Source organism: Camelus bactrianus, chromosome 30, assembly GCF_048773025.1.
Source record: "Camelus bactrianus isolate YW-2024 breed Bactrian camel chromosome 30, ASM4877302v1, whole genome shotgun sequence".
Lineage (NCBI taxonomy): Eukaryota > Metazoa > Chordata > Mammalia > Artiodactyla > Camelidae > Camelus > Camelus bactrianus.
Window position 1 is genome coordinate 30,159,774 of NC_133568.1, and position 24,035 is coordinate 30,183,808.

At 50.2% G+C, this 24,035-nt stretch overlaps 1 protein-coding gene across 2 annotated transcripts in view; it reads right to left on the bottom strand.

The window, feature by feature from the left end:
- Window positions 1–2,457: 2,457 nt before the first annotated feature.
- The window catches only part of PARD6G (par-6 family cell polarity regulator gamma), a 57,754-nt gene continuing 36,176 nt past the window's right edge, over window positions 2,458–24,035 (bottom strand). For both annotated transcript variants that reach the window (XM_074355428.1, XM_010961597.3), the window contains exon 3: window positions 2,458–5,153. In XM_074355428.1, coding sequence (XP_074211529.1) covers window positions 4,333–5,153 — 821 coding nt within the window. In that variant the 3' untranslated portion in view covers window positions 2,458–4,332. The remainder of the gene's footprint in view (window positions 5,154–24,035) is intronic.

Here is a 24,035-nt window from a genome sequence, read left to right on the forward strand (position 1 = left end):
GATAATGTTCTGCTTTACGCTGATGACAACTGAAGTTTGAACACATTCTAAAGCTGTGTGTTTTCACTTGTCCCCCCAACACTGTGTGTTGTTGAAGTCACATTTTATTACCTTTTATCTTCTGTATCTCTTAATATTATTGCAGTTACAGTTATTTTTACTACTTTCCTACTAGCTTTATGTGATTAACCCGCCACCTTTACTGTACATTTACTTTTATCAGTAAGAGGTATCCTTTGATGCTTTCTTCTTACTAATTTGCACACTTCTTTTCAGCTTAAAGTGTCCATTAAACATTTCTTGTTAAGGCTGGTTTAGTGGTGGTGAATGCTGTTAGCTTTCGTTTGTCCAGAAAACTCTCTCTTTCAATTCTGAATGGTAACTTGGCCAGGTAGAGCACTCTTGGTTGAAAATTCTTTTCCTTTTAGCACTTTGAATGCACTGTGATACTCCCTACTGGTCTGCAAAGTCTGCTGAGGCTACCATGGGGCTCTCGTGTACGTGACAAGCTATTTTTCTCTTGCTTTTTTTTGAAGTATAGTTGATTTATGATATTACATTAGTTTCAGGTATACAGCATAGTGAATCGGTATTTTTATAGATTATACTCCATCAAAGGTTATTGCAGAGCAGTGGCTGCAGTTCCCATCCTTGTTGCGTGTCTGTTTCATGCACGGTAGTTTCTGTATCTTAATCCCTTACCCCGCTGTGCCCCTCCCCACCCCCACCAGGCAGCCACCAGTTTGTTTCCTATATCTGCGAGTCTGTTTCTGTTTTTCTATATACATTCATTAGTTTTATTTTTTGGATTCCACACATAAATGACACCACATGGTATTTGTCTTTCTCTGTCTGATTCATTTCAACACACATAACATTCTCTAGGTCCATCCATGTTGCTGCAAATGGCAGTATTTCATTTTTTTCTTATGGCTGAGTTGTATTCCATTTTATCTGTCTATCTCTCTGTATCTATTTATCTATCTAATCTCACATCTTCTTTATCCATTTATCTCTTGGTGGACACTTAGGTTGCTTCTGTAACTTGCCTATTTTAAGTAATGCTGCAGTGAACATTGGGGTGCATGTATCTTTTCGAGTTAGTGTTTTCATTTTTTCCAGATGATACCCAGGAGTGGAATTGCTGGGTCATATGAAGCAAAACTCACGTGAAAAGGGCTCTTCCCCAGCACATTAGCTTGGGGTCAAGCGGTTTCGGGTCAAGGGATGTATTTACTTTCAAAGCTCCGTAGAGGAGGGAGTGTGGGAAATGGCACTTGTTTCCTGGGCTGGGGAGACCAATGTGGAATCATTTTGTTTGCTTTTTATTAACATAACAGTTAATGCTTGGAAATGTTGTTCAGTGATTAAATGTTCTCAATCCCTGAAAGCTCTCTTTTTATGAAGATACAGAGAAAACAAGATATGTGAGGAACTGTAAGTGGGGAAAAGAATTTGAATATTGACCTGGGATGTCTTCAGGGTAAAAAATATTTAGGAGACTGACATTAGAGGCAGAAAGGAGGAGGTGTAGTGTTGGAATAAAAGGTAATTCACACAACAGTATTTCTGAACATCAGAAAATACTTTTTGCAGGTTATCATCTGATATGAAATTAGGATCTCAATACCAGTACTTTCCAGGTATCTTTGCAACTTGCCACAAGACCCCACCCTGTCTGTGGCCACTTTGTGTAAAACTGTGAGATACTACATAACTTGTCTCCTTATCAGCTGAAGGGCTGGCTCTCGTGGGCAGTGTCACAGGCTCTGGGGCTGGCAGTGTGCGTTGTGACTAGGTCAGGGGACGGGTGTTCGCCAGGTGCGGGCACCTGCATATCTGACTCCGTCATGGAGCTAACTCAGAGCGTGCATCCAGTTTCAGTGACTGCCTGCACTCCAACTCACAGGCTGTGACAGTGACTGTCTATCCGCTTGAGTTTCCCTAACCCTAAGTCGGTAAGGTGATGTGCGGGTAAGGCTGTGGTTATCTGTGCCTGTTTCTTCCAGGAATCACTGGTGTTCGCTGCTGTCACCATGGTGTTTGTAAGTTACTGAAAGAGTGGTCCATGATGCTGCATATTATACACTGAGTAATGTCAGTGATAAAGTGTCAATGGAAATTTCACAAACCAGGCTGTATTTTGAAAAAGCTGTATAGTAAGTATTCAGAAAAGTTTTTTCAAAAGGACTGCAAAAGAAGGTTCTGGACCTAAGACATCTATCTCCTATCAAATAAGTGGTTATTTGAAATGACCTACTACCTGCTTGAGTTTGAGGCCATTTTCTCTGTAAAATGGGGACAGTACCACTTGCTTCATGGAGAGTGCGTGAGGATTAAGTGAAACATGAGAGGCACTTGGTAACTATCAGAGGGTTTCATCCTGAGGAGGAAGCTCACCCCTGCTCAGCATGGACAGTGACATTCTCCTTGTATTTAGAACAGAACTGGAAAATATTAAAAGCAAAGAAAAAGGTTTTATTCTTTGATATATAAAAACAAGAAAACTTTAATGTGTATACAACATGGTTTTTTGTTTGTTTTTTTGTTTTTTAATAAGAAGAAAATGGCAGAAATATAGACCTGGGTAGAAAAATACACTAAAGCAGCTGTTTGAAACAATTCATAACTCCTAACATTATGAATAGCACACAAATCTCAGCATAAGACTTTTTTTCCTTTAAAAATTATTCACATTTGTATAACAACTTAAAACATGGTAAGAAATATAACTTTCCTCAGTAACACACCGGTTTATTTGACAAGATCATTCAATAACCAGCAATAACTTAGTAAAAGAACATTTCCTTTGTGATAGTAACTTAGCATTAGAGTTTTGTTTCTATAATACTTGTGATAGTAAAAAAAGCACTGCGGACTCCTGAGGTGCCAGAAATGTTTGTACAGTTCATTGGAGCCCGTGATTTTGGAGGTCCTAGACCTCAAAGGGGGAGCATCTTTGGTCTTCCCTGTTCTTGGGACTGTAACAGTGATCCTGGCATACAAATGAGAAAAACAAAGGCGCAGGAGACCACAACTACTCAGTAAAAGCTATTTCTGCCCAATAAATAGTTTCAAAAAGAGAAATCACTTGCTTCCCACCTATCAGGAAAATGAAAACGTTGAGATGACTGTTTTCATTGTGTTACCAGCCTGACAGCCATGAGGTCAGGACAGTTCTGCCACTGACCAGCAGGGGGTGCAAGACCACAGGAGAAGTGGCTGCACAGTCTCCCAAAGGGCAGCCTACAGAAATACTTCTATCTGCATTTATGTGAACGCTGTTTTGGGTTAAAGTTTAGTTCTCATAGTGTAAGTTTAACAGTGTCTCCTTGACATTGGATTCAAACAGAAAATACATTGGATCAACATGAATGAACCTTTAAAATGACTACGTTTGTAAATATAGCTAGAGTATCAAAGGGACGTGACGATGAATTTAATCTGTGTCAAAAATCTTTACATTCCATGTGACTTACTATTTAAAAACAAAGATACCAGAACTTACATATCCCAATGGCTGTGAGCCTTCAAAAGCCCATGTCGGACCTGTGCTAGGCTTGGCCATCGTTTCTGGTGGGGCCATTTCAAAACTGCCCCTGGAGTCACGATGCACAGGCAAAGAAAGTCTGTGTCCCAGAGTAAATACTGGCCTTTGATCACAGATGGTCCTGGTGAGTGTTACCTTCCCCTCCAGCAGAGCTGGCTGCCTCCCCTCTTTAAATTCACCCTCAGAGGCTGGACAGGGCACCGCTGGTGGCCTCACAAAGCTGTCCGCAGGGGGAAGTCCACTGCATGAGGTTGGGGAGTTCCACACCCACTTGACTATTTGAAACAGGACTAAAATGCCGTGAAAATCTGAATTCATCTTCAACAGTCATACCTATTACAGGCTTGCGTGCATTTGCTCTTAAAAGCCAGGTTCTCCTTCCTGCCCTAAACCATCAGCAGAATCTGTGCAAGTTGGCAGGAAGCACAGTGAAATCGTGAATTTGACTACTAAAAAAAAGCAATTTTAAAGCTTCATTTAAAAAAGTATATTTTTTAAATTTAAAAAGTCAGAGGCTTTCTACCACTTTACAAATGTGCTGGCCTGCCCCCGGCCCAGTACGACTGTGCATGTGTGTGTTCTTTATATTCTGTGGAGGAATTCTATAAAAATACAGTATTTTTCCTATCCGTAAGTTGAAATAAAGAGTAGGGTTGTGGGAGAAAAGGGAGGGATAAATACAAACAAAAAGGAGAAGTGAAGTGTACAATTCTAATTTTAAAATTGGAATAAAAATTTAAAAGCATTTCCCCTTGGGAAACTGACCTGTCTGATGCCTGCCCCTACAAGGTGACCGCTGGCCCATGCTCCTCCACCCCTCCCGGGGGCAGGGCCAGGCTGTGGCGGGGGTCGGACCGGAGGGAGCTGAGCAGCCGGTGGACGCTGCCCTCCCGCCCAGGGCTGTGCAGCCCGGGCGTCAGGCCAGCGCCGTTGACCCGAGCGAGGCTGCCCAGCGTTGGCCTGGGGACCAGCCGGGGCTCCAGGACGCCCTCGAGGACCACGTCGGGCTCCTCGTCGCTCTCCATCTCGTCGGTGGGCAAGTTCTGCAGGACATGGGCCGCTGGCAGGCTGTGGCGGCTGGCTGTGCTGTCCGAGGAGCGGCCGGAACTGCCGGACACACGGCCGCAGCGCACCACGTTGTTCCGCTGGTTGGCTGGCTTGACCGTGACGATGAGGTTGTGACTGTTGGCGATCATCATGTCCGTGACCTGGTCCAGCGTCTTCCCAGCCACCTCGATCCCGTTCACCTCCAGGACCTCATCGTCCACGGCCAGCAGCCCGGTGCTCTCAGCCAGGCCGCCAGGCACCATGCGGGAGATGAAGATGCCTGGCACCTTCTCCAGCCCCTGCGGGGCCACGCGCATGCTCGTGCCGTCGCGGATGTAGAAGCCCAGTGGCTTCTGGCAGCCGTGCCGGTACAGCCTCACGCGGCGGTGCGTCTCGGGGAGGATGTCCACGTCGATGATGGAGGACACGGGGCGGAAGTCGTGCGGCAGGCCGATGTGCAGGTGCGCGCGCCGGCGAGGGCCGTCCTCCCGCAGGGCCAGTGGGCGCCGCCGCCTGGACAGAGATCCTGCCCCGAAGCTGCAGTGCTCGGCCTCTTCTGGAAGAGAGCAGAGGGGACGGTCAGAGGACAGGCTGCGGGAGCACCAGGGAAGCACACATAAAACAGCTCCCACCACCTGGAGCCTGAGGCTGGCCATCCTGGTAAATCCCCCTTTCTGCTGCTTACCCTCCCACTGCTTCTCTGACTTGCAGTGACCCCAGAGAAGTCTGAGGCATTGAGCCCACAACCAAATCATGTGCAGAACTTACTGAAACACATCTCATGCATATGCCTGAGAGCTAAACGACCAATCCATTTTGTCACAGTTCACTCTTTGGGGAAGTCTCAGCCTCCAGGATGATATGCAAACACACTGGAGTAACTTTCTGAGTTGTTCTGCTGAGCCCAGGGCAATCCTGGCATTGGCTGAGCTGGCCCAACCGTGTTCACCAGGCAACTGCTTGATGCCAAGTTGAAGCACAATCACCTCCCTAAAATCAGCTCTCTAGAACTCTCCAAACTGCGCCCCAGGCAACCAACAAAATGATTTCCAGAGTTGCCATATTGTTCATCTCCAGAGTTCAATAAAAAATTCACAAGACATACAAAGAAATGAGAATATGACCTATTCAAAGGAAAACAGTAACAGAAGCTGTCCCTGAAACAACCTGGTGGCACATTTACTTGAAAAAGACTTTAAAACAATGGCCTAAGACATGCTCAAAAAAAGTAACAACAACAACAACAACAACAAGATGTGCAGAAAGTCAAGAAAGCAATGTGTGAACAAAATAAAAATATCAATAGACAGAAAATCTAAAAGGAAGCCAAATGCTGAAAAGTACAACTGAAATTAAAAATTCACCAGGAGCATTCAAAGGCAGATCTGAGCTGGCAGAAGAAGGAGCCAGTGAACTTGAAGACAGGACAATGTCTGAGGAACAAAAAGAAAAAAATATCAAAGAAAAGTGAACAGAGCCTAGGAAACCACTGGGACGCCATTAAGCAAAGCAATACACATGAAGCGACAGTCTCAGAAGGAGAAGAGGAGGGACTGTTCGAATAAATGATGCCGGAAAACTTCCCAGATTTGATGAAACGTACAAATGTAAACATCAGGGCTCATCAGACTCTATGTGAGATGAACCCAAAAAGACCCAAACCAGAACACAGTATAATCAGACTTGATAAAGACATGATGTGATCTCATATTCTCCAGGGCAGAAGCAGTAATTTGCAAGGAGGCTGGGTCAGACCCACCTGCTGATCTTGGAGAGGCTCCTGGAGCTCCCCTGTGGACACAGACACCAGTGGCAGCTATCTTGGGGAAACCCATTGTACCACATGGGCAGTGATGCTAGCAGGTACCATTGTGGAATCCTCCCTCTGCTTTATTAGCCTTGGAATCCAGCCCTGCCCCAGCCCAATAGCTTGTAGGCACTGGTACTGGGAGGCCTCAGGACAAGCAACTAGCTGGGTGGGGACACAGCCCACAAACCAGCAGGTAGGCTGTCTTAAGACTCCTTGAGCCCACAGCCACCCCTGCAGAGGGCCCTGTCCACCAGAGGGCCCAGGCCTGGCAGCATACACCAGTACACTGGCACTAGACCTGGGACCCCAGGACCCTAGGCAGAGACCCTAGGACCCAGCTCCACCTACCAGTGGGTAGGTACCAGACTGGAACCACTGCAGCCAGCAGTCTGCCATGGTAAGATGCAGCCCACCCACTAGCAGAGCAACACCAACTCTGGGACACCTAGGGACTCCTTGGTCAGGAAATGCGTCTTAGAATCACCTCTGGTCTGAGAACCCACTGGCCTCAGCTTTACAGGACCAGCTGACCAGCCGCAAACGAAGGCAGCCTGATGGACACAGACTTGCCCCCCACTCACAGCCACACTTTCTCCCAGGCACCGCACTCCTGAAAGACACGCAGGAAGCAGGTCCAGCAGGCGAGGTCAGGCCGGCGGGGCCACCGCGAGGCCAGCCTCACGTGACCTGAGGCTGCTACCAAGACACAGGCTGGAGTGGTTCGGTGAGGCCAGAGGCCCCTGGCTGTTCTCTGGGAAGACACCTGACTGTGTTCACCAGGTGGTGAGGGACCATGTGGTTCCTGATGAAAAGGCTTCGCACGTTTGTGTTTTAATTGGCAGACGGCAGACTGCTTCTCTCTTTGCAGTTGTTGTGTCGGGAACGAGATGACAGAAATAAGAACTGTTTATGGTAGCAGCACAGTCTGCTCACGCTATACCAGACAACACCAGGAAGGCGCACACCTGCATGTCCCCCACCTCTGCCTGTGCAGAGCTCTCCAGGGCCTGGGGCGCGGCGGGTTGGGGGTGGTCTTGCCTTGTCAGGAGCACTCGTCAGACTGAGAGTGAGGGTCCCAGACCAGTGTGCTGGAGAGAGGGTCCTGTTCTGCTCTGCTGAGCCATGTTCTGAAGCACCTCTGGGCACTGGGTTAGGGGCTGATCCTCAGCTGGGAGGAGGGAGACTTGTGCCAGGAAATGTGGGAAGCACTGCCTGCTGGGGTTGCTGAGGAGAGGCAGACTGGTCTCAGAGGGGAGGGCTGGTGGGCCATGAGGACAGTTTCAGCAGGAGAAAGGGTGGGGCTGGGGCCGAGCAGGGGGGATGGGAAGAAGCAAGGAGCCAGGGCAGCTCCTCTGGTTCTGGCCTCTCTGCTCCCAGAGGCTGCAAGCCCCCTGGGGATCCTATTTTACACAAATCTTGGGACAGGCACTTGGAAGTCCAACTTGGAAAATAGACAAAGTTATATAAAAGTAACTTAAAATTTTTTAAATTTGAAATTTTCAGATTTGGAAAGTGTAGAATCATGAGGGTATCCATGGTTATTCCCCATGTTATAAATATGTTAACTTGTGGGTGGACAGTATCCCCTTTCAAGTGCATTGCTTTTTGGTAATTCACTAGAAATTTGATATTAAATTGAACATTTAATTAAAAAATTCATTAAAAACTTTGTAAATTGAGAAAACTATTAAAAATGCTTAGAAAAACAATCTCAGGGTTCGTAAAGATTAGCAACCCCCCCTTGCCAAAACCCCAAGCCCTCTAATCATGAAGGATAGGAAAAAAATGCCTTAAAATATAAAAGGCTGCAAATCATCACATGGGACACGCACCAGGCCCATGCTACCTTAGTGAGGGCAAACGTTTTATTGTGGATGTCAGCAAACTGATTCTAAAGTTCATACAGAAAAACAACAGGACCCAGAACAGCCAATGAAACATCAAAGGAAAAGAACACAGTTGGAAGCCTGACACTGCCCGGCTTCCACACTCACCACGAGGTAAGACAGTGTGGTGCTGGTGAAAGGACAGAGAAATGGATCAACAGGACAGAGAGCCCAGCAACAGACCCACACAAACCCAGTCAACTGGCCTTTGACAAGGAGCAAAGGTACTTCGGTGGTGGAAGCACAGTCCTGTCAACGAGCGGTGCTGGGACAGCTGGACACATCTGCATGCAGAAAGTGAACCCAGTCACAGACCCCGCACCCCTCACAAGAACTAGCTCAAGACGAGCCACAGACCTGAATGTAAACGCAAAACTGTAAAACTCCCAGATAACAGGGGTGAAAGTCTAGGTTAGTGACAAGTTTTAATCACAGCTCCAAAAGCGTAATCCATGAAAGGAAAAGGACATAAACGGGACTTTATTAGAATGGAAACTTCTGTGAAAGACACGGTTAAGAGGACAACAACAACAAAAGAGACGGGCCACAGACTGGGGGAAGTATTTGCAGAGCACATGTTTGATAAAGGTCTTGTATCTAAAATACACAAAGAACTCTTAAAACTCAACACGAAAATAAAACAATTAAAAATGGGCAAAAGGTGTGAACAGACACTTCACCAAAGAAGATACGCACATGACTAAATAAGCACATAGAGAGACTCCACATCGTGTCATCAGGGAAATGCGAACTAAAGCAGCAATGAGACACCACCGCACACCTACAAGAACACCCCAAATCCAGAGCACTGACAACACCAACTGCTGGTGAGGACATGGAGCCGCAGGAACGCCCATCCCTGCTCGGGGGAATGCCGAATGCTGCAGCCACTTTGGAAGACAGCTTGGGGGTCTCATAACAGCAAACACATTCCCACCATGTGGTCCAGCGATCGCACTCCTTGGCATTTACCCAAAAGAGCTGGGAACTTATGTCCACACAAAATCCTGCAGGCAGATCTTACCCCTGCTTTATTTGTAATTGCCAAAACTTGGAAGGGACCAAGATGTCCTTCAGCAGGTGAGTGGACCAACTGTGGTGCATCCAGACAACGGAGAATCACTCAGCACGAAAACAAGAAGAGCTCTCAAGATGTGAAAAGAATGGAGGCAGTTAGTCTACTGCTAAGTGAAAGAAACCAGTCTGCAAAGGCTGTGTGCTGTGTGATTCCAGCTACACGGCATTCTGGAAAGGCAATAAAAAGATCAGTGGTCGCTCGGGATGGAGTTGGGGGTGTGGCACGGAGAGCAACAGAGCACAGAGGATTTTTAGGGCAGGAATATACTCTGTATGATATCATATGATGGACACGTGTCATTATGCATTTGGTAAAACCCACAGAACACCCACAATACCAAGAGTGAACCCTGATGTAAACTATGGGCTTTAATTAACAGCAGTGTCTAAACACTGGCCCGTCAGGTTTAACAAATGTGCCGAGTTCGTTTGTTAGCAGTTAGGGGAAAGAGGGTATATGGGAATACTTTGTACTTTCTGCTCAATTTTTCTATAAACCTAAAACTGCTCTGAAAAATAAAGTCTGTTAAGTTTTAAAAATGCCTTAAAGCACAAAGGTTAGAAATCCTTAGGTGGTCTGCACACAAAACAAACGACTTAGCATGACTGACCATTTTCTTTAAAAGTCAGGAGGGTATCAGTGGTTGAAAAACTGTAGAACCGGCTAGAACTGTCTGCCTGTGGCCCTCGCAGGCCCAACTTGAGGGTCAGTCCTGGTGGGCCGGCCCGGCGAGCTACCCCGGACACAGACCCCAGCGCTGGGGCTCTCAGCCTGGCAGGCCCAGGGTGGTCCTGTGAGGAGACCCTGGGCTGAGGGGACCTCGGTTTGCCCCAGAGGCTGGTCACTCACTCACTACCACCTGCCCACTCTGTGCCCACAGACCCTTGGCCACAACTGTGACCACAGGACAGACAAAACCTCCACATCACAGAGCCCACGGCCCAACCTTGGGGTCAGAAGGACCTGCGGCCAACAGCAATTTCCAGCGAATGTGCCAGGAAGAAAACGGGGATGGTCTGGAGTTCTGTCAGGGGCAGAGGGGCTATGATGTGGTGGAACAGGCCTGCAGCCCAAGCAGCGCCAAGAAACTGAAAACCACTTTTCTGTCTCCTTAAACGGGTGCAAGTTAAAGGTCTGTTTTCCTTTTAAAATAGCACACACAAGGTAGGTGGAGGGGCCACCAGGAGAGATGGAGACTGCAGGATCCAGCTGTCACTAGTCACCCTCTTACTCTCTCTTCTCCCGCAGAGAATTCACACCTGACCTTGCCCACCCTTCGCTGCTTCCGCACTTTGAAGGCTGCTCGCTGACACACCTGACCTGAGGAGGGCCCAGGGATGAAGCCCAGGACAAAGGGTGTCCTGGATGGGTCAGGAGGCCTTCTGCTCTGAAACCCTGACAAGCCTATTCCTGCCTGCGTGCGGAGGTTGGGGGTTATGTGGTGCCTGAACCTGGTCTCCTCCAGGGAAAGGGGAAGACACAGGCTCACAGGACGCCTGGCCTGCTGCACTCCCTGTGCCGGCCTAGCCTGGCCACCCCCTGCCTCCCATGAGGCCCCGAGAAGCTGCGTCTGGGAACTGGGAACATCACAGAAGGAAGAACAGGAAAGGGATTCTGGCAGGAGGTGGGAGGAGGCAGGAGAACACACCCCTCAGTCCCAGTGACGCACACGCACCACTCAGCATGGGAAGCTCACACAGGACGGCTTTAATCAGCCATCGGCCCGGCTGTGTGAAAGCACCTCTTCCTGTCTCAGCTTGTCCCAGGCTGGCTGAGACCAAGCGGCTCCCCTTCCCATAATTAAACAAACATGCAGACACATACAAAAAACATTCTGGAGCTGCACCACTGGGTCAAAACACAAGTCAGAACAGATTTTATTCTTAAAGACACTAGAAATGCCAACATTTTAAAAGTCTGCCACATATGTTGAAGAACAAAAAGTGCCAGATATTAAATAGAATCCAAAAGTCCTGCAGTCTTTTCTCTCCCTGTAAACTTTGTCCTGACGCCTGAAGACCTGTCCTTGTTCCACTGTCCTGGCCCCTACATAAGCTCACTCCCGGGGGCTGCCCTCCAGGTGTCCAGCTCTCTCCTCTCCCAGCTCATCTGGTTTGCCTTGCTGAAGGCCCTCGGACCCGAGGCCACTCCCACCAGCCTTCCTCAAAGCCAGGTTAGAATTTCCCCATCTTTCCCAAGAGGGCAGCCCCCCGTTTGCTGAACCCTCTCGAGGAAGGGTGTCTGGGTGGGATGGCTCCACAGGGCACCCTGGGGCCACGCATCTTGGGAACCGGCTGTGTGGTGCCAGATGTCGGTCCTGGCTTTGTGGTTGCTTTTTATCAGGGCTGGTTCCAGATTCAAAGGAGGCTTAAAGATCATTTTAAAGAAATGACTGAAAATGAATGTGGAATCAGGCGCAGGGCAGTGAGCCTTTAGGACCTTCTGACAGTAAACGGCTCCAGTGATCACAGAAACCTGTAGCTGGGGATCCGAAAACCCCAGGGCTGGGCCCATCGCCCGTTAGTCGTGTCAGTCTGTCTTTTCCCGCCGCTGGCGGCCCCAGCTCACTCAGGCATCAGGGACTGGGGTGGGGCTGGGCTGGGCTCAGGCCAGTCGCGTCTCCTCCTGGACCCCATCACTGAGGGCAAAGTGCATTCCAGTCCTTCCTGGGAGGGAGGCTGGGCTGTGTCTTCAGGGCGTGACCCCCCCACCCCATAGACACAGACAGAGGTCTCTGTCCTGCATGCCCGCCTCTGCTGCAGATCCACAGCAGCATCTTTGGAGGGTTCAGCATGGACGCTCGGCACATGTCAAAGTGTATCTGAGTTACCCTGGCAGGGAAGCCCTGGTTGTCCGGGGTCACTGAGGCCCACCTGGGGGACAAGGGGAGGCAGGGCCATGCTGAGGACAGCACAGACGGCACCAGCCACAGCGACCCCGCAGACTGGTGGCAGGAGGCTTGGAAGGTGGGCACCCGAGGCAGGGCCTGAGTGTCACACTAGGTCCCTGGGGTGGGGCCTCCTCAGTGGCTGAGAGCTGCCACGTCCCAGGGTGGGAGAGTCCCCGGGTCCCTGTTTTTAATTAGCACAGAGGTATCTTCTATGCTTATTTTCTGTTCCTAGTCACTGTTTTTTTCATTTTTTAATTTTTTGCCTCCTTCCTCAACCACAGAGCTGCCAGCTGCCCACCTGCCCACCTGCCTCCCCACTGGCTTCATCAGGACAGGCTCTGCTCCTGTACCTCACCCAGAGGCTGGTTCTCGGTGACAAAGCTGCAGACGGTGATCAGCAGGGCCAGTGGCCTTTGACCAGCTTCCCAGCATCTCTGCTCCACACCAGGGTCGGGTTGGGGGGGGGCAGCAGCCGCAGGGCAGCTCTAGCCCCTCTCCCCAAAGCTGGGCTGAGTGACAAAGTTTCCTTATAATCACATCTGTGGATCCAGCCTCTTTAGTAAAAATCTTCAGTTCTTTATTATTGGCAGTACTAACTCATTTGTAACCCATCTTGAAGTGGACGAGAACCCCGGGTCCTGTATCTGCCAAGTAAGTGACTGGTCCAGAAGGGTACTGTGAGGTACTCAGGTAAGGAACAGCCCTCTGCAGGTAGGCTGAGACACACCTGCCTGCTAGGTGTGCACAGAGAGCCAAAGGAACCTGAAAACAGACAGGGACACAGATATCCATCAGGTGCTCATAAGCTGGGAGGAAGGGGGCAGCTCTGGCTTGTCACAGACGGAGAGGAGGCAGGACCACACAATCAGGGACTCACTGGGGAGAAAACCTCACCAGTGAGCTTGCCAGTCCTCCAGCCCTCCTTCCCTCTTGCTTTAAAATACATTCTTTCAAAATAAACTCTTCAGAGCCAAACAGGTGCTTAACAACAAGCTTTCCTTTGACAAAAAACACAGCAAAGTACAGTCGTTCCTCAGTATCCAAGGGGCGCTGGCTCCAGGGCCCCTGTGGACACTCAAATCCATGATACTCGAGCCCCTTGTATGAAACAACCCAGCGCAGTCAGCCCTCTGTGTCCGCGGATGTGGAAGCCGTGGGTACGCACGGTTGACTGTACTAGTTCCCCCTCGGCAGTGTTTTCTGTAACTTTTAAACAACGTTGTGTTTCTGCTAATACAGGAAGAAAAGAAGCCTAGGCATGGAATTCTTAGCTAACTCACGAGCCTGTTTATGGAACGCCACTCCCCCCCACCCCCCAAATCCAGGGCAAGGAGTGTGTGTCGCTGGTCCTGACACACAAGGAGACATAAGGAAAAGGAGCAGAAGAGAATTTAAATTCTCATTGGAAGCATTTACGAAACATCTTGTTTTGATTCTGGTTCTCTACTTACCCTTTTATTAAAAAAGTTAGCCCAAATCATACATATTCATTATAGAAAAAATGGAAGCAAAAAACAATAAAACCCCCCAAACTTCACTGTAACTTCACTGCTAGGTCAGCAGTGTCACCACTGCAGTGTTCTTCTTCCCACTGGAATTGTCTCAGGAAAGACGCAGGCTGTGCCCACCTGCTCCCTGCAAACCCCTAGCTGGTCAGCCCCAGGCCACACTCTTCCCTTCAGACAGGTGAGTGTGGACACAGCTAGAGGACATTCCACACACCACCCACCCAAGAAAATCTCTAACACAGAGGAGCTTCCAGGCCCCATCCCAGCCCCAGCCCACAGGAAGGCGGTCAGCAGGGAGCAGGTCCATGAAACAGGCACCGCCCAGCTGCTTACTTCACCAGACCACGTTTGTTCCCTGTGCATTTGGTGTAAAAAAGGTTTATTTTAGAAAATTGAGATAAAATTCTTGTAACAAAAAATTCACCATTTAAAAATATATGTTTTTATTATATTCCCATTGCTGTGGAAACATCACCGCTACCTAATTCCAGAACATTCTGCCACCCCAAAAAGAAACACCGCACTTTGAAATGCCCTCCTTCCTCCAGCCCTGAGCAAATACTAACGCACCTTCTGTCTCTACAGATTTGCCAGTTCTGGACACTTCACATAAGTGGAATCGTACAGTATGTGGCCTTCCGTGCCTGCCTTTTTTCACTGAACATAGTTTCAAGTTCATCTATGCTGTAGCATTTACCAGTGTGTCATCTCTTTCTATGGCTGAATAACATTCCATTGTATGGATGGACCACATTTTTTAAAATCCGCGCATCCTCAATGGACACTTGAGTTGTTTCCAGTTTGTGGCTATTGTGAATAATGCCGCTATGAACGTTTTTGTGTGGACATATATGTTCATTTCACTTGGGTAGATACCTAGGTGTGAAACTGCCGGGTAATTCTACATTTAACTTTGAGGAAATGCCGAAGTGTCTTTCACAGTGGCTTCACTATTTTATGTTCCTATCAGCAATGCCTGAAGGTTCCAGTTTCTCCACATTTGTTTTCATCTGTCTTTCATTTTTTCATGTGGTTATTGGCCATCTGCATATCTTCTTTAGAGAAATGTCTACTCAGATCCTTTGCCCATTTTAACTGGTCTTTCTATTGTTGGTGAGAGTGTTCTTTGTAGTCTAGATACAAGTCCCTTATAAGATACATGACTTGAAAATACTCTTCTATTCCATGACTTCTCACTTCATTTTCTTGATAGTGTCCCTTGACACACAAAAGCTTTGTTTCAATGAAGTCCAATTTATCTATTTTTTCTTTTGTGGCTTGTGCTTTTGGTATTATATTTAGGAAACCATTGCCTAACCCAAAGTCACATCCCTGTGCATTTCTAAGTAAAGCAGCAAACAAAAGTAGCTCTGGCCCTGGTTTTAAAAACCAGAAACATAAGTCACACCCTGTGTGTGGGATCTGGTCTTAGGAGCCCTTTCCTGTTCGCCCTGGAGAAGAGGTCCAGCACAAAATAACAGGCGTTAATAGAAGCCGTCTGGAACCAGCATGCTGTGAACAAGGACTACTCAGCCATGCAAAGTAGAAAGCTCTAAGTTAAGAAGTTAAGTACCGAGTTCAGCTCCCAGTTCCTCAACTTCACATGAGGGTGACGCACGCCAGGAGATATGCTGCTGGAAAAGTCTACCATGGAGAAGACAAGACTCAGACCAACATTCGTTTTATCCTGTTAAAAGTTTCCTTAAACAACAGACTTTCTTGAAAGCACCTCAAAGTAAAAATAAAGTCAACTCTGAAACACCTTTCTCTGTCAAAAGGAAGCCATGCCCAAGTCCTGGGAGGTGTTTGGACTGCTTCCTGAAGGGTTTGCTGAGATGCTTTCAAAGCCCAGGGTGAAGAAAGCTGGGCCACACCCAAAATTCTCCACTGAGGTTCTGGGTCCAGGTTGCTGGCAGGACCACTGAGGCCAGTGACAAGTGAAGCTTTACTGCTTCTGGATGTGGGAGAACATGGCCTATGGTCCAGCACAGTTAGCCCGGGGCGAACTGTTTGCCACTTCTGAGCCAGTCTCAACCTCTCCCAGGGTTCCAGAGCAAGAAGGCAAAGATGCCTGCAGAGAGGAAGCCCAAACCATCCTCTCCAAACCTCAGGCGGCCCACCGGGGCCCATCCTCCCCAGGTCCACAGACAACAGCAGACACAGTGGTCTGGGAGCCACTCTAGATGACTTTCCTGAGTCCCAGAGAGGCCAGGTCAGCTGAGAACCCCACTTCTTAGAGGCTGAGCTGGGTTGGAGCTTCTCACCCCTTCTTCCTTGTTCCCCTGGCCCCTGAGGCCCAGGGACCCTCCCTTTGACAGACGGGGAAACTGAAGCTGGTGGCAGGAGGGAGTGTGTGCCCCTGTGCAGACGCAAAGGCAGCGCTGTGAAACCTCACCATCTTCTGCTCATTCATCCATTTAAACAACATGCAGAGAAAGTGCTCAGCGCATGCTGGAGCAGAACAGTAAGTGGATTGGATCACATGGATTAAATACACAAAACAGGAAGAAAATGCCCTAGTAATCCTGCCCTTCCCTAATAACAGTCCAGTGCACACTTTTCCAGACTGTTTAGCACAACGAAGACATATGCGTTAGGGGGCTTCTCCAGAGAAATGGGTCTCATAGGGTATAAACAGACAACCCCGGAGGAAGCTGATGATGGGACCTGGCTCTGGTGGTTACGGAGGCCAGAAGCCCCATGATCTGCTGCCGAGGCTGGAGGCCCCGGAGCTGCGGTGTCCGCGGGCAGGGAAAGGCAGGTGCTCCAGCTCCGGGAGAAAGGACTGCCCTTCTCTCGCCTCTGGCTCCACTTGGGCCCTCGGCCAACTTGAGCCCTGCTGCGAGGTGAGCATGCTGCTTCACTCAGAGCACGATTTAAACGCCCAGACTCTTCTGGAAACCCTTCATGGACGCACCCAGAAATAACGTTTCATCAGCTCTTTGGGCCTCCCTTACCCATGAAGCTGACACATAAAACTAACCACCACAATTCCAAAGCCAGATAATACATAAAACACTTTAAAAAATATTCAATAAGCAAACAAACAAACAGACAAACACATTTTAAAAAGCCTGCAGTGCTGACAAGAGGACGCCTCTCTCCCTTCCTCGGCCCCAGTCCCTCCTCACACACGTGGGGCCACGTCCACTGCAAAACAGCCTTAAGGTTTCATGCCCTTCTGCTTGGGAAGGAGTGAACGCACAACGGACCTGGGCAGACAGTTAATAAGGAACAGGCTGAGTCATGGGAGAGGCAGGGCCAACCACCTAACTCCTGCATTTTTGCAGAAGCCATGAAGGGGGGCCGATCACAAAGGGCCAATTGGAACTTGCCATTCCAGCCTCAAGCCCACGTGGGAGGACTTCTTGCCAAACCTCCCGGCCTGGTGCCCACAGCCAGGCCCATGGGGAGGGCCTGGGAGGACTGCAGACGTATCTTTAACTAGAGGGGAACATTTTCACTTGTAATCCGGGAGCTGAAATCACTCAGGTGTGTCTCGATGAAGCTGCCTCAGACACACGGCGGGGCTGTGGCAGGATGAAGTCATCCCCCTGCAAGCAGGCTTGCACGCCCCGAACCACAGCAACAGGTCTCCCGCCCCCTCGGCCGGCGAGAACATTTCTTTCCTCGTCAGGATGGTGTCCTGCCCTCAGCAGGTCACGGACCCCCAACACCACTCAGAAGGGCTGACAGGGTGGGAGCCCCCAAAGAATGCCCTGCTTCCCCCTCCCCATGTCCCCTTGCAGGGCCTGCTCTGGAGTCTCCTGCCTCTCGGCCCACTTTGATTCAGCCTTAGGTGCTGCACCAACTGTGGCACCCTGGGCAGCCACTCCACCCCAAGGCCACTTTTTCTCACTGGGGAAGTGAACACAGTGACAAACACCAATGCTGTGTGTTACCTGAGTGTTCAGTGGCTACTGGTGGTCACTGCCACCATGTGCAGCACTCAACGCCCAGACACTGTCCTGTGAGAGCAAACAGGCTGGGTTCCACAAACTCCCAGATGAGCCAAAGCTGCTGGCATTTTGGTTAGGAGCGCAACTGACAGGTGTTCCCGTGGTCTGAGGACAAAGGAAGCTGCCCTGTGGCTCTGAGAGGCAGCAGGTGCAGGGCCCCATCTCAGGGCCTCTGAGAAGGCATGACAAGGTGACAGCAAGGGGTGTGTGCCTGACTGGCGGAGCTGTCCTCTCCCAAGCGGGGGGCAGAGAGGAGGGTTAAGGGCCCCACACGTAAGTGACGTGAGGCCTGGCCTGGTGGCCCTCGCTCTGCTTGAAGGTGCAGTCCCGGCAGCCCTGCTGACCCGAGCTCCTGTGGGGCAGCTCCCAGCAGGGCCAATGGTGCAGTGCTCAGCTGGACTCTCACCCGCACAGGCTCCTGGCAGCCCTGTGAGTGGGGGACGGTCTGCGCCCTGGTGGCTCTGGCACTGCTGGGCGCCTGCAGAAACACGGATGACAGGCCGTCCCCAGACTGGCCTGGCCAGCCTCTGGGTGGCCTGGACTCGGCGCCCTTATCTTCCTCAAGCCCCTTCGTGATGTTAACCTGCAGCAGAGCTGGAACCACCCCCATGGCCGGGCACACAGCTGCCCCCAGAAGTTTTCAGAAGAACCATCTCATATTAAACGTACCTGTCTTTGTCCCACCACAGTGATGGGGTGCTCAGTGTGACGTGGACTCTCATCTCTGCAAGCGGCAGGCCTGGGCCAGCTCCTGTCTCTCACACTCTCCACATGCCTGAGACCCCAGGAGACAGCCTTTCCTGGGGAGGCCAGACCCTCGGCCTGTGAGCACAGCCTCTTCCCTCATTACAGCACAGCAAATGACACCCCATGCAGGGAACAGCCTTGATGTACCCCAGAGGTTCCTGGCCCCCAGGGGACATGTGGCGATGGAGGAGACATTTGTGGTTGGGGGTGCTACTGGCAATTTGTGGGTGAGGGCCAGGGGTGCCAAAAATACCCCACAATGCATAGGATGAGCAAAGAGTTACCTGGCCTGAGTGTCAGTAGTGCTGAGGGTGAGAACACCTGCCATGCACTGTCTCCAGCAGGTGGAAGGTGGCCTCTGCAGAGCCAGGTTGCCAAGGCCTGACTGAAACGTACTCAGTAACTGCTACGTAAGAACGTGGGTCACACGAGAGAGCCAGCCTGGGCTGGTGGGAGGGGAAGGCATGTCCCAGAGGTTCTATCTGTGTTCAGGGAGCTCAAAGGACCAGCCCTGGCCCTGACATCAGGGCCTGCAGTGCAGACCCAGCACATCACAGGTCAGACCCGGGGAGGCAGCCTCTGGGCTCTGTGCTGGCCCCTCGTTTCCTGGTCCTGAGGCCTCCATGCCCCGCGCTGGCCACGTGCTACACACGCCTGAGGTGGACAGCAGGCTCGGGGTGCATATATGCGTCACACACACCTGGGCACTAGGAACTGGCTGAAATACCACTGTGTGCATGCGTCCAGGAAGCCCGCAGGCCCCTGGTGACATGCGGGCTCAGAGAAGAAATGGGTGCCCGCCCTTCTCCCCAGAGCACAGGTGGGTGCCCCCTCCCCACACTCCCTGAGGTGTGGTCCTTGCCGCCTCCACTCACGGCTCCCTGCTGTCAGGACCGCAGATGGAGAAAGGGCCAGAGGGCGACCAGGCTGCTGGTGTGGGGCGGGAGCAGGCGCAGAATCCATATGACGGAGGAGACGGTGTGGACCAGCAGACAGCCCCGCCATCCATGGACCTGGGACCCAGGTGGGGTGGGGGAGGCAAGCCTGGATGCTGTCTGTGGATGACAAGCTGGCACAGCTGAGTGACCAATATGTCACTGTCCTGTGCCCATGCTGCACCCCATCCTCCTGGGGAACCAAGCAGGGGCGGCGTTTGGGACACCCATGAGCTGGACCATCCTCTGAGGACCCACTCCCAGATGTGCTGTGTTCAGACTGGGGATGTGGAGACTCCTGGAGGAGGTACCCTCCCACCTCTGGGCCTTCAGGGAGCTGAGACAGGGGCACCGGCCTGTGGAGGGGAGGGAAGCAGCCCGGGTCTGCTGAGCAGGCTGGTCCACGGAGCTGTCCCAGTGAGCTGGACGTGCGCATCAGACCGGCCCAGCCTAACAGCACTTGCATGTTACCAGGCCCTGGGATCACACACAGGCTGTGATGGGAGGCCCTCTGTGTCTGCACTGTGACAGTCACCTTTGACCTTGAGCCTCTGCGTCCCTCCCCCAAAATACCTGGGCTGCCTTAGCCACCTCTGCTGAGGGCCTCAGGGAAGGGGCAGCCCCTCGCAGCCCTGGCTCCCCCCATCCCTAAGGTCTCCACCAGAGCAGACACTCACCCGACAGGTAAGGGTGAGGGGCCAAGGAATAGGTTCTGTGTCCCATTCTAGACTCTGGAACTGCATTTAGAGAACCATTAGCTCTTCTACTGATAATAAACACATTTATCTGTCTTTGTTAATGGCTGAGGAATCAATCTTCCATGTATTGTCACCTCAACTTTGAACTTATTTCCAATAATACTGGAAAATACTAAACACTAAAACTTTATTCACACTTCAAGGTAATGTTTTTGGCCAATGTGTTCTGAGAACAAACTACATAAGGATAGCTTCCACAGGAAAAAAGGCACTAATCCACCACTTTTTCCAATTTTCTAGAAATCACCTGGGACATTCTGACGTCTGCTCCACATCAGACAGGGCACGGTCTCAGTGCTGCCAAAGCTTGGCTGAGCTCTTTAATAAGAGGTTACAAATAGTGTTTGGGCAGGAGACCTTTTAACCCCATGCCACAGCTCTACTTTGTAGTTCTGGGTGTAGGACTGAAGTCCCTCCTGCAGCTCCCTCTGCCCCGAGCAGCCGGGCCTCCAGTCTGTGCGGGGGTGGTCACAGGGGCCCACCCCTGGAGGAGGCGGGCGGCGCTTGGGGGCTGCACCTCAGCCCACCCTCGGGAGCCCCGTCTGAAGGACCACCTGCAGGGAAGCAGGTAGGAACCGGAGCTGGCCCCAGACGGACGGCGGCGAGACAGAGTGAATGCGCCCGGGGAAAGCCGCAGGCAGGCAGAGCGGAGGAGCATGCTGCTCTTCCTACCGGTTCTTCTGAAAACAGAAACTAAAATACCCAGAAGACAGAAGATGCCAGTATCCTCCTTCCTCTGCAGTCAGACAACTCTCACTGGTCCTATGGGCGCACAGCAGTCACAGGGGCAGGGCGGGGTGAACACGGGGAACTCAGCTCAGAGCTGAGCAAGCCCCAGGCACCAGGGCAGCGCATCTGCATAGGAACCTTGTGTCTGCCTCTGCAGGCATTCCTGGGCTTGAGACCTGCAAGTTCCAGAGACCACCAAGATTGGAATTTAGCAAAACCAGGTATGATGACCTTTATACATCAAAACCAGCCTTAACGTCCTTTTATACAACTTTTAAATAAAAAAGAATGTAAAAAACAACAAAATAAGTGCTCTAAATAGAGCTGTGGTATGAAGCTTCAATTCCTTAACTCAGGAAATCAACTCAGATGTCCTAGTCTGAGCTGACAGCACATGGCACTTAAGGAAACCACAAGAACAGACACAGACTGAACATGGAATTCCAATGACACGTGCACCGCGAATGCTGACGCTGCTAAAAGTGCTGTAACTCTTGTTTCCATGGACTTTCTTTTTATAAATGTGTTAGTGGTCAAGCAGCTCTATTCCCTTTGGTTCTTTTTATGAACAAGATGAAATTAAGAACCCAACACCAGATGCATTTGCCTCTGATATAAAAAAGAAACACTAGGCTTTCTGATGAAGAACATTCACAAGAAATCTACCACAAACCTCATACTCAGGCTGACAGGCTGGGTGCTTCCTTCCAAGATCAGGGCTTGCTCTTCTGCCCAGCCCTGCACTGGAGTGTCTGGCCAGGACAACTAGGCAAGAAGAAGAGAGAAGAGGCATCCATCCAGGGGGAGAAGAAATGCACCCACCTGCAGAAGAGGGGTTGCTGGGTCGCCTGGTCACACTGTTAACCTTCAGAGGGACGGCCGAACGGAACACACACGTCCACACAGACACTTGCACACGGAAGCTCTCAGCAGCCAAAGGTGGGAGCAACCCAAGAGTCTGTTCACTGAGGAATGGGTAAAAAAATGTGGTCCATCCACGCAATGGAATATTAGTCAGCCATAAAGAAGAATAAAGTTCTGACATAGGACACAACATGGATGGATCTTGAGAACATGATGCCAAATGGAAGAAGTCAGACAGCAGGGGCCACATATGACATGATTCCATTCATGTGAAATGTCCAGACTGGCAAATCTGGAGAGACAGGAAGCAGATTAGTGGTTGTCAGGGGCTGCGGAAAACCTACTTACTGGGTTCAGGGTTTCTTTTGGGGGTGATGAAAATGTTCTAAAATTGATTGTGGTGATGGTTGCACAATTCTGTGCACATCTTAAAAAACACTGAGTTGCACACTTTAAATGTGTGAATTATATGATATGTGAGTTATATCTCAATAACGTTTTTATTAAAACAAATAAATAAGATGGTTCCTTCCAGCTTCGGGAGAAAGAAGAAATGCTAGGTCCCACAGATCTCCTGGGCCGGTGTGCTCTCCTGGCTGCTGGGCCCTCGGAATGCCTTCTAGGAGCAAGAGACCTGCGAGAGATCTAGAGTTTTCCTGCTTCTAACCTACTCCCCTTCCCTCAGTTAGAATAAAGTCAACACTGATGCGTTACAGACTGAACGTTTGCCTTCACCGCGCTATCTGGTGCACACTGTGCTTCACCCCGAGCAGCTCCCGGACGAGGCTCCGTAAGTCACAGCTGAACCACTTCGTGATGCTTTCATGAACATGGCAGACATTCATTTTTGTTGAGGGCTCTTTTCCTCCTGACGGTTTTGGATTGCTTCTCTTTTCGTTACAAAGCTTTCCGTCCTTCCGGACTCCGTGCAAGTCACTAAGGAGGCAACAGTGAGGACCATAGGCTTTGCAGAAAGAAGGAGCAGCAATTTGAGGGGTGATCCTAAATGTCTGCCTCCATCGTCAGTCCCCGGGAACAAAGGTGAGTGAGAGGGACGTGCTCATCACTGCAGCTTCAGCGACGCTTCACACAAAGAGGACTCGCTGCTCAGAAGCTCTCTGCAATTTGCCAAAATTATTTCATCAACTCTAATAGCTCCTTTATCAGATAAGCAACTGGTAAGACAAATTTTCCTTATTTTGTAGAAGACACAGATTCAAGAGGTGACACAGTCCAGAGCCACCATTGGAAAACAGGGGACTAGGGCCTCCTTCACTCCGAATTCCCACTGCAGCGAAGTTCTGCCCCCTTGGGCAGCCAGAGAGACTGTGACCACTCCTCGCGCCCATGGAAAGCAGCTTTCATGTGGCCTTGCTCCCCCGGCCCCTGCCAACCACCTCAGTAAAGTCCTTTGGGACGGCCGAGTGAGCTCTCATTCCCGCTGTCCTGGTGGGAAGACAGAGGGAGAACCAGGCTTGCTCCCCGGCTACTTCCTCACGTTGTCTGCGCTGGAGGTGGCCTGGTAAGGGCATGGTGGGGCTCAGGATCTGACATGAGACAGCGTGTGTGTCTAAATGAGGCCATCTCGTCCTACAGGTCCTGCTTCAGACTCAGGAGACTCTTCTTTCTGGTGCATTATCAGAAAATCTTGTCGTCTGCGGTGGCCCACTTCAGCTGTGTGGCCTGGGCATTTTCCAGAGACTTACCTTGATTAATGAAAGTCTGTTAAATGCTGGTCTGCTTCCCCAAGGTGAGTAATGAGTTCCCTTCAGCATATAGGTGGAAAGGTACAGCGTCTCTACTTACAAATCCATTTTGAATGGCCAATTACATCATCAGAAAGAGATTTAAGGTTTAATGTGTCAGGAAGAAGTGATTTTAAAACTAATTTTAATAGAAGTAAATTAACTCTCACTGACTTTCCTAGCTAGCTAAACTTGGAGCCAAAGTTACCTAAATGCCAGGAGGCAAAATTATTGCAGGCAAATAACCAAAGACCCTTGGACACAATGGAACATGCACACGCATGCACACGCCAACCCTTGGCTGCTGCTCCCAGTCGTATCTGTGCTCAGAAGCATTTCATTGAATAGCTGCTACTCCCTCCTCTGCTTCAAAGTAACAGAGAAAATTTTATCCTCAACCCCTAAAATCTGCTTCATGCCCAATGTCTTCTAATTTTTCCTAGTCTTCAGAACCATCTCAAGAAATGGAGGAAGAATCCAATGGGAGTTACTCTAAGGCCTTGAAGCACAATTAGGCTTCTTCCCAAGG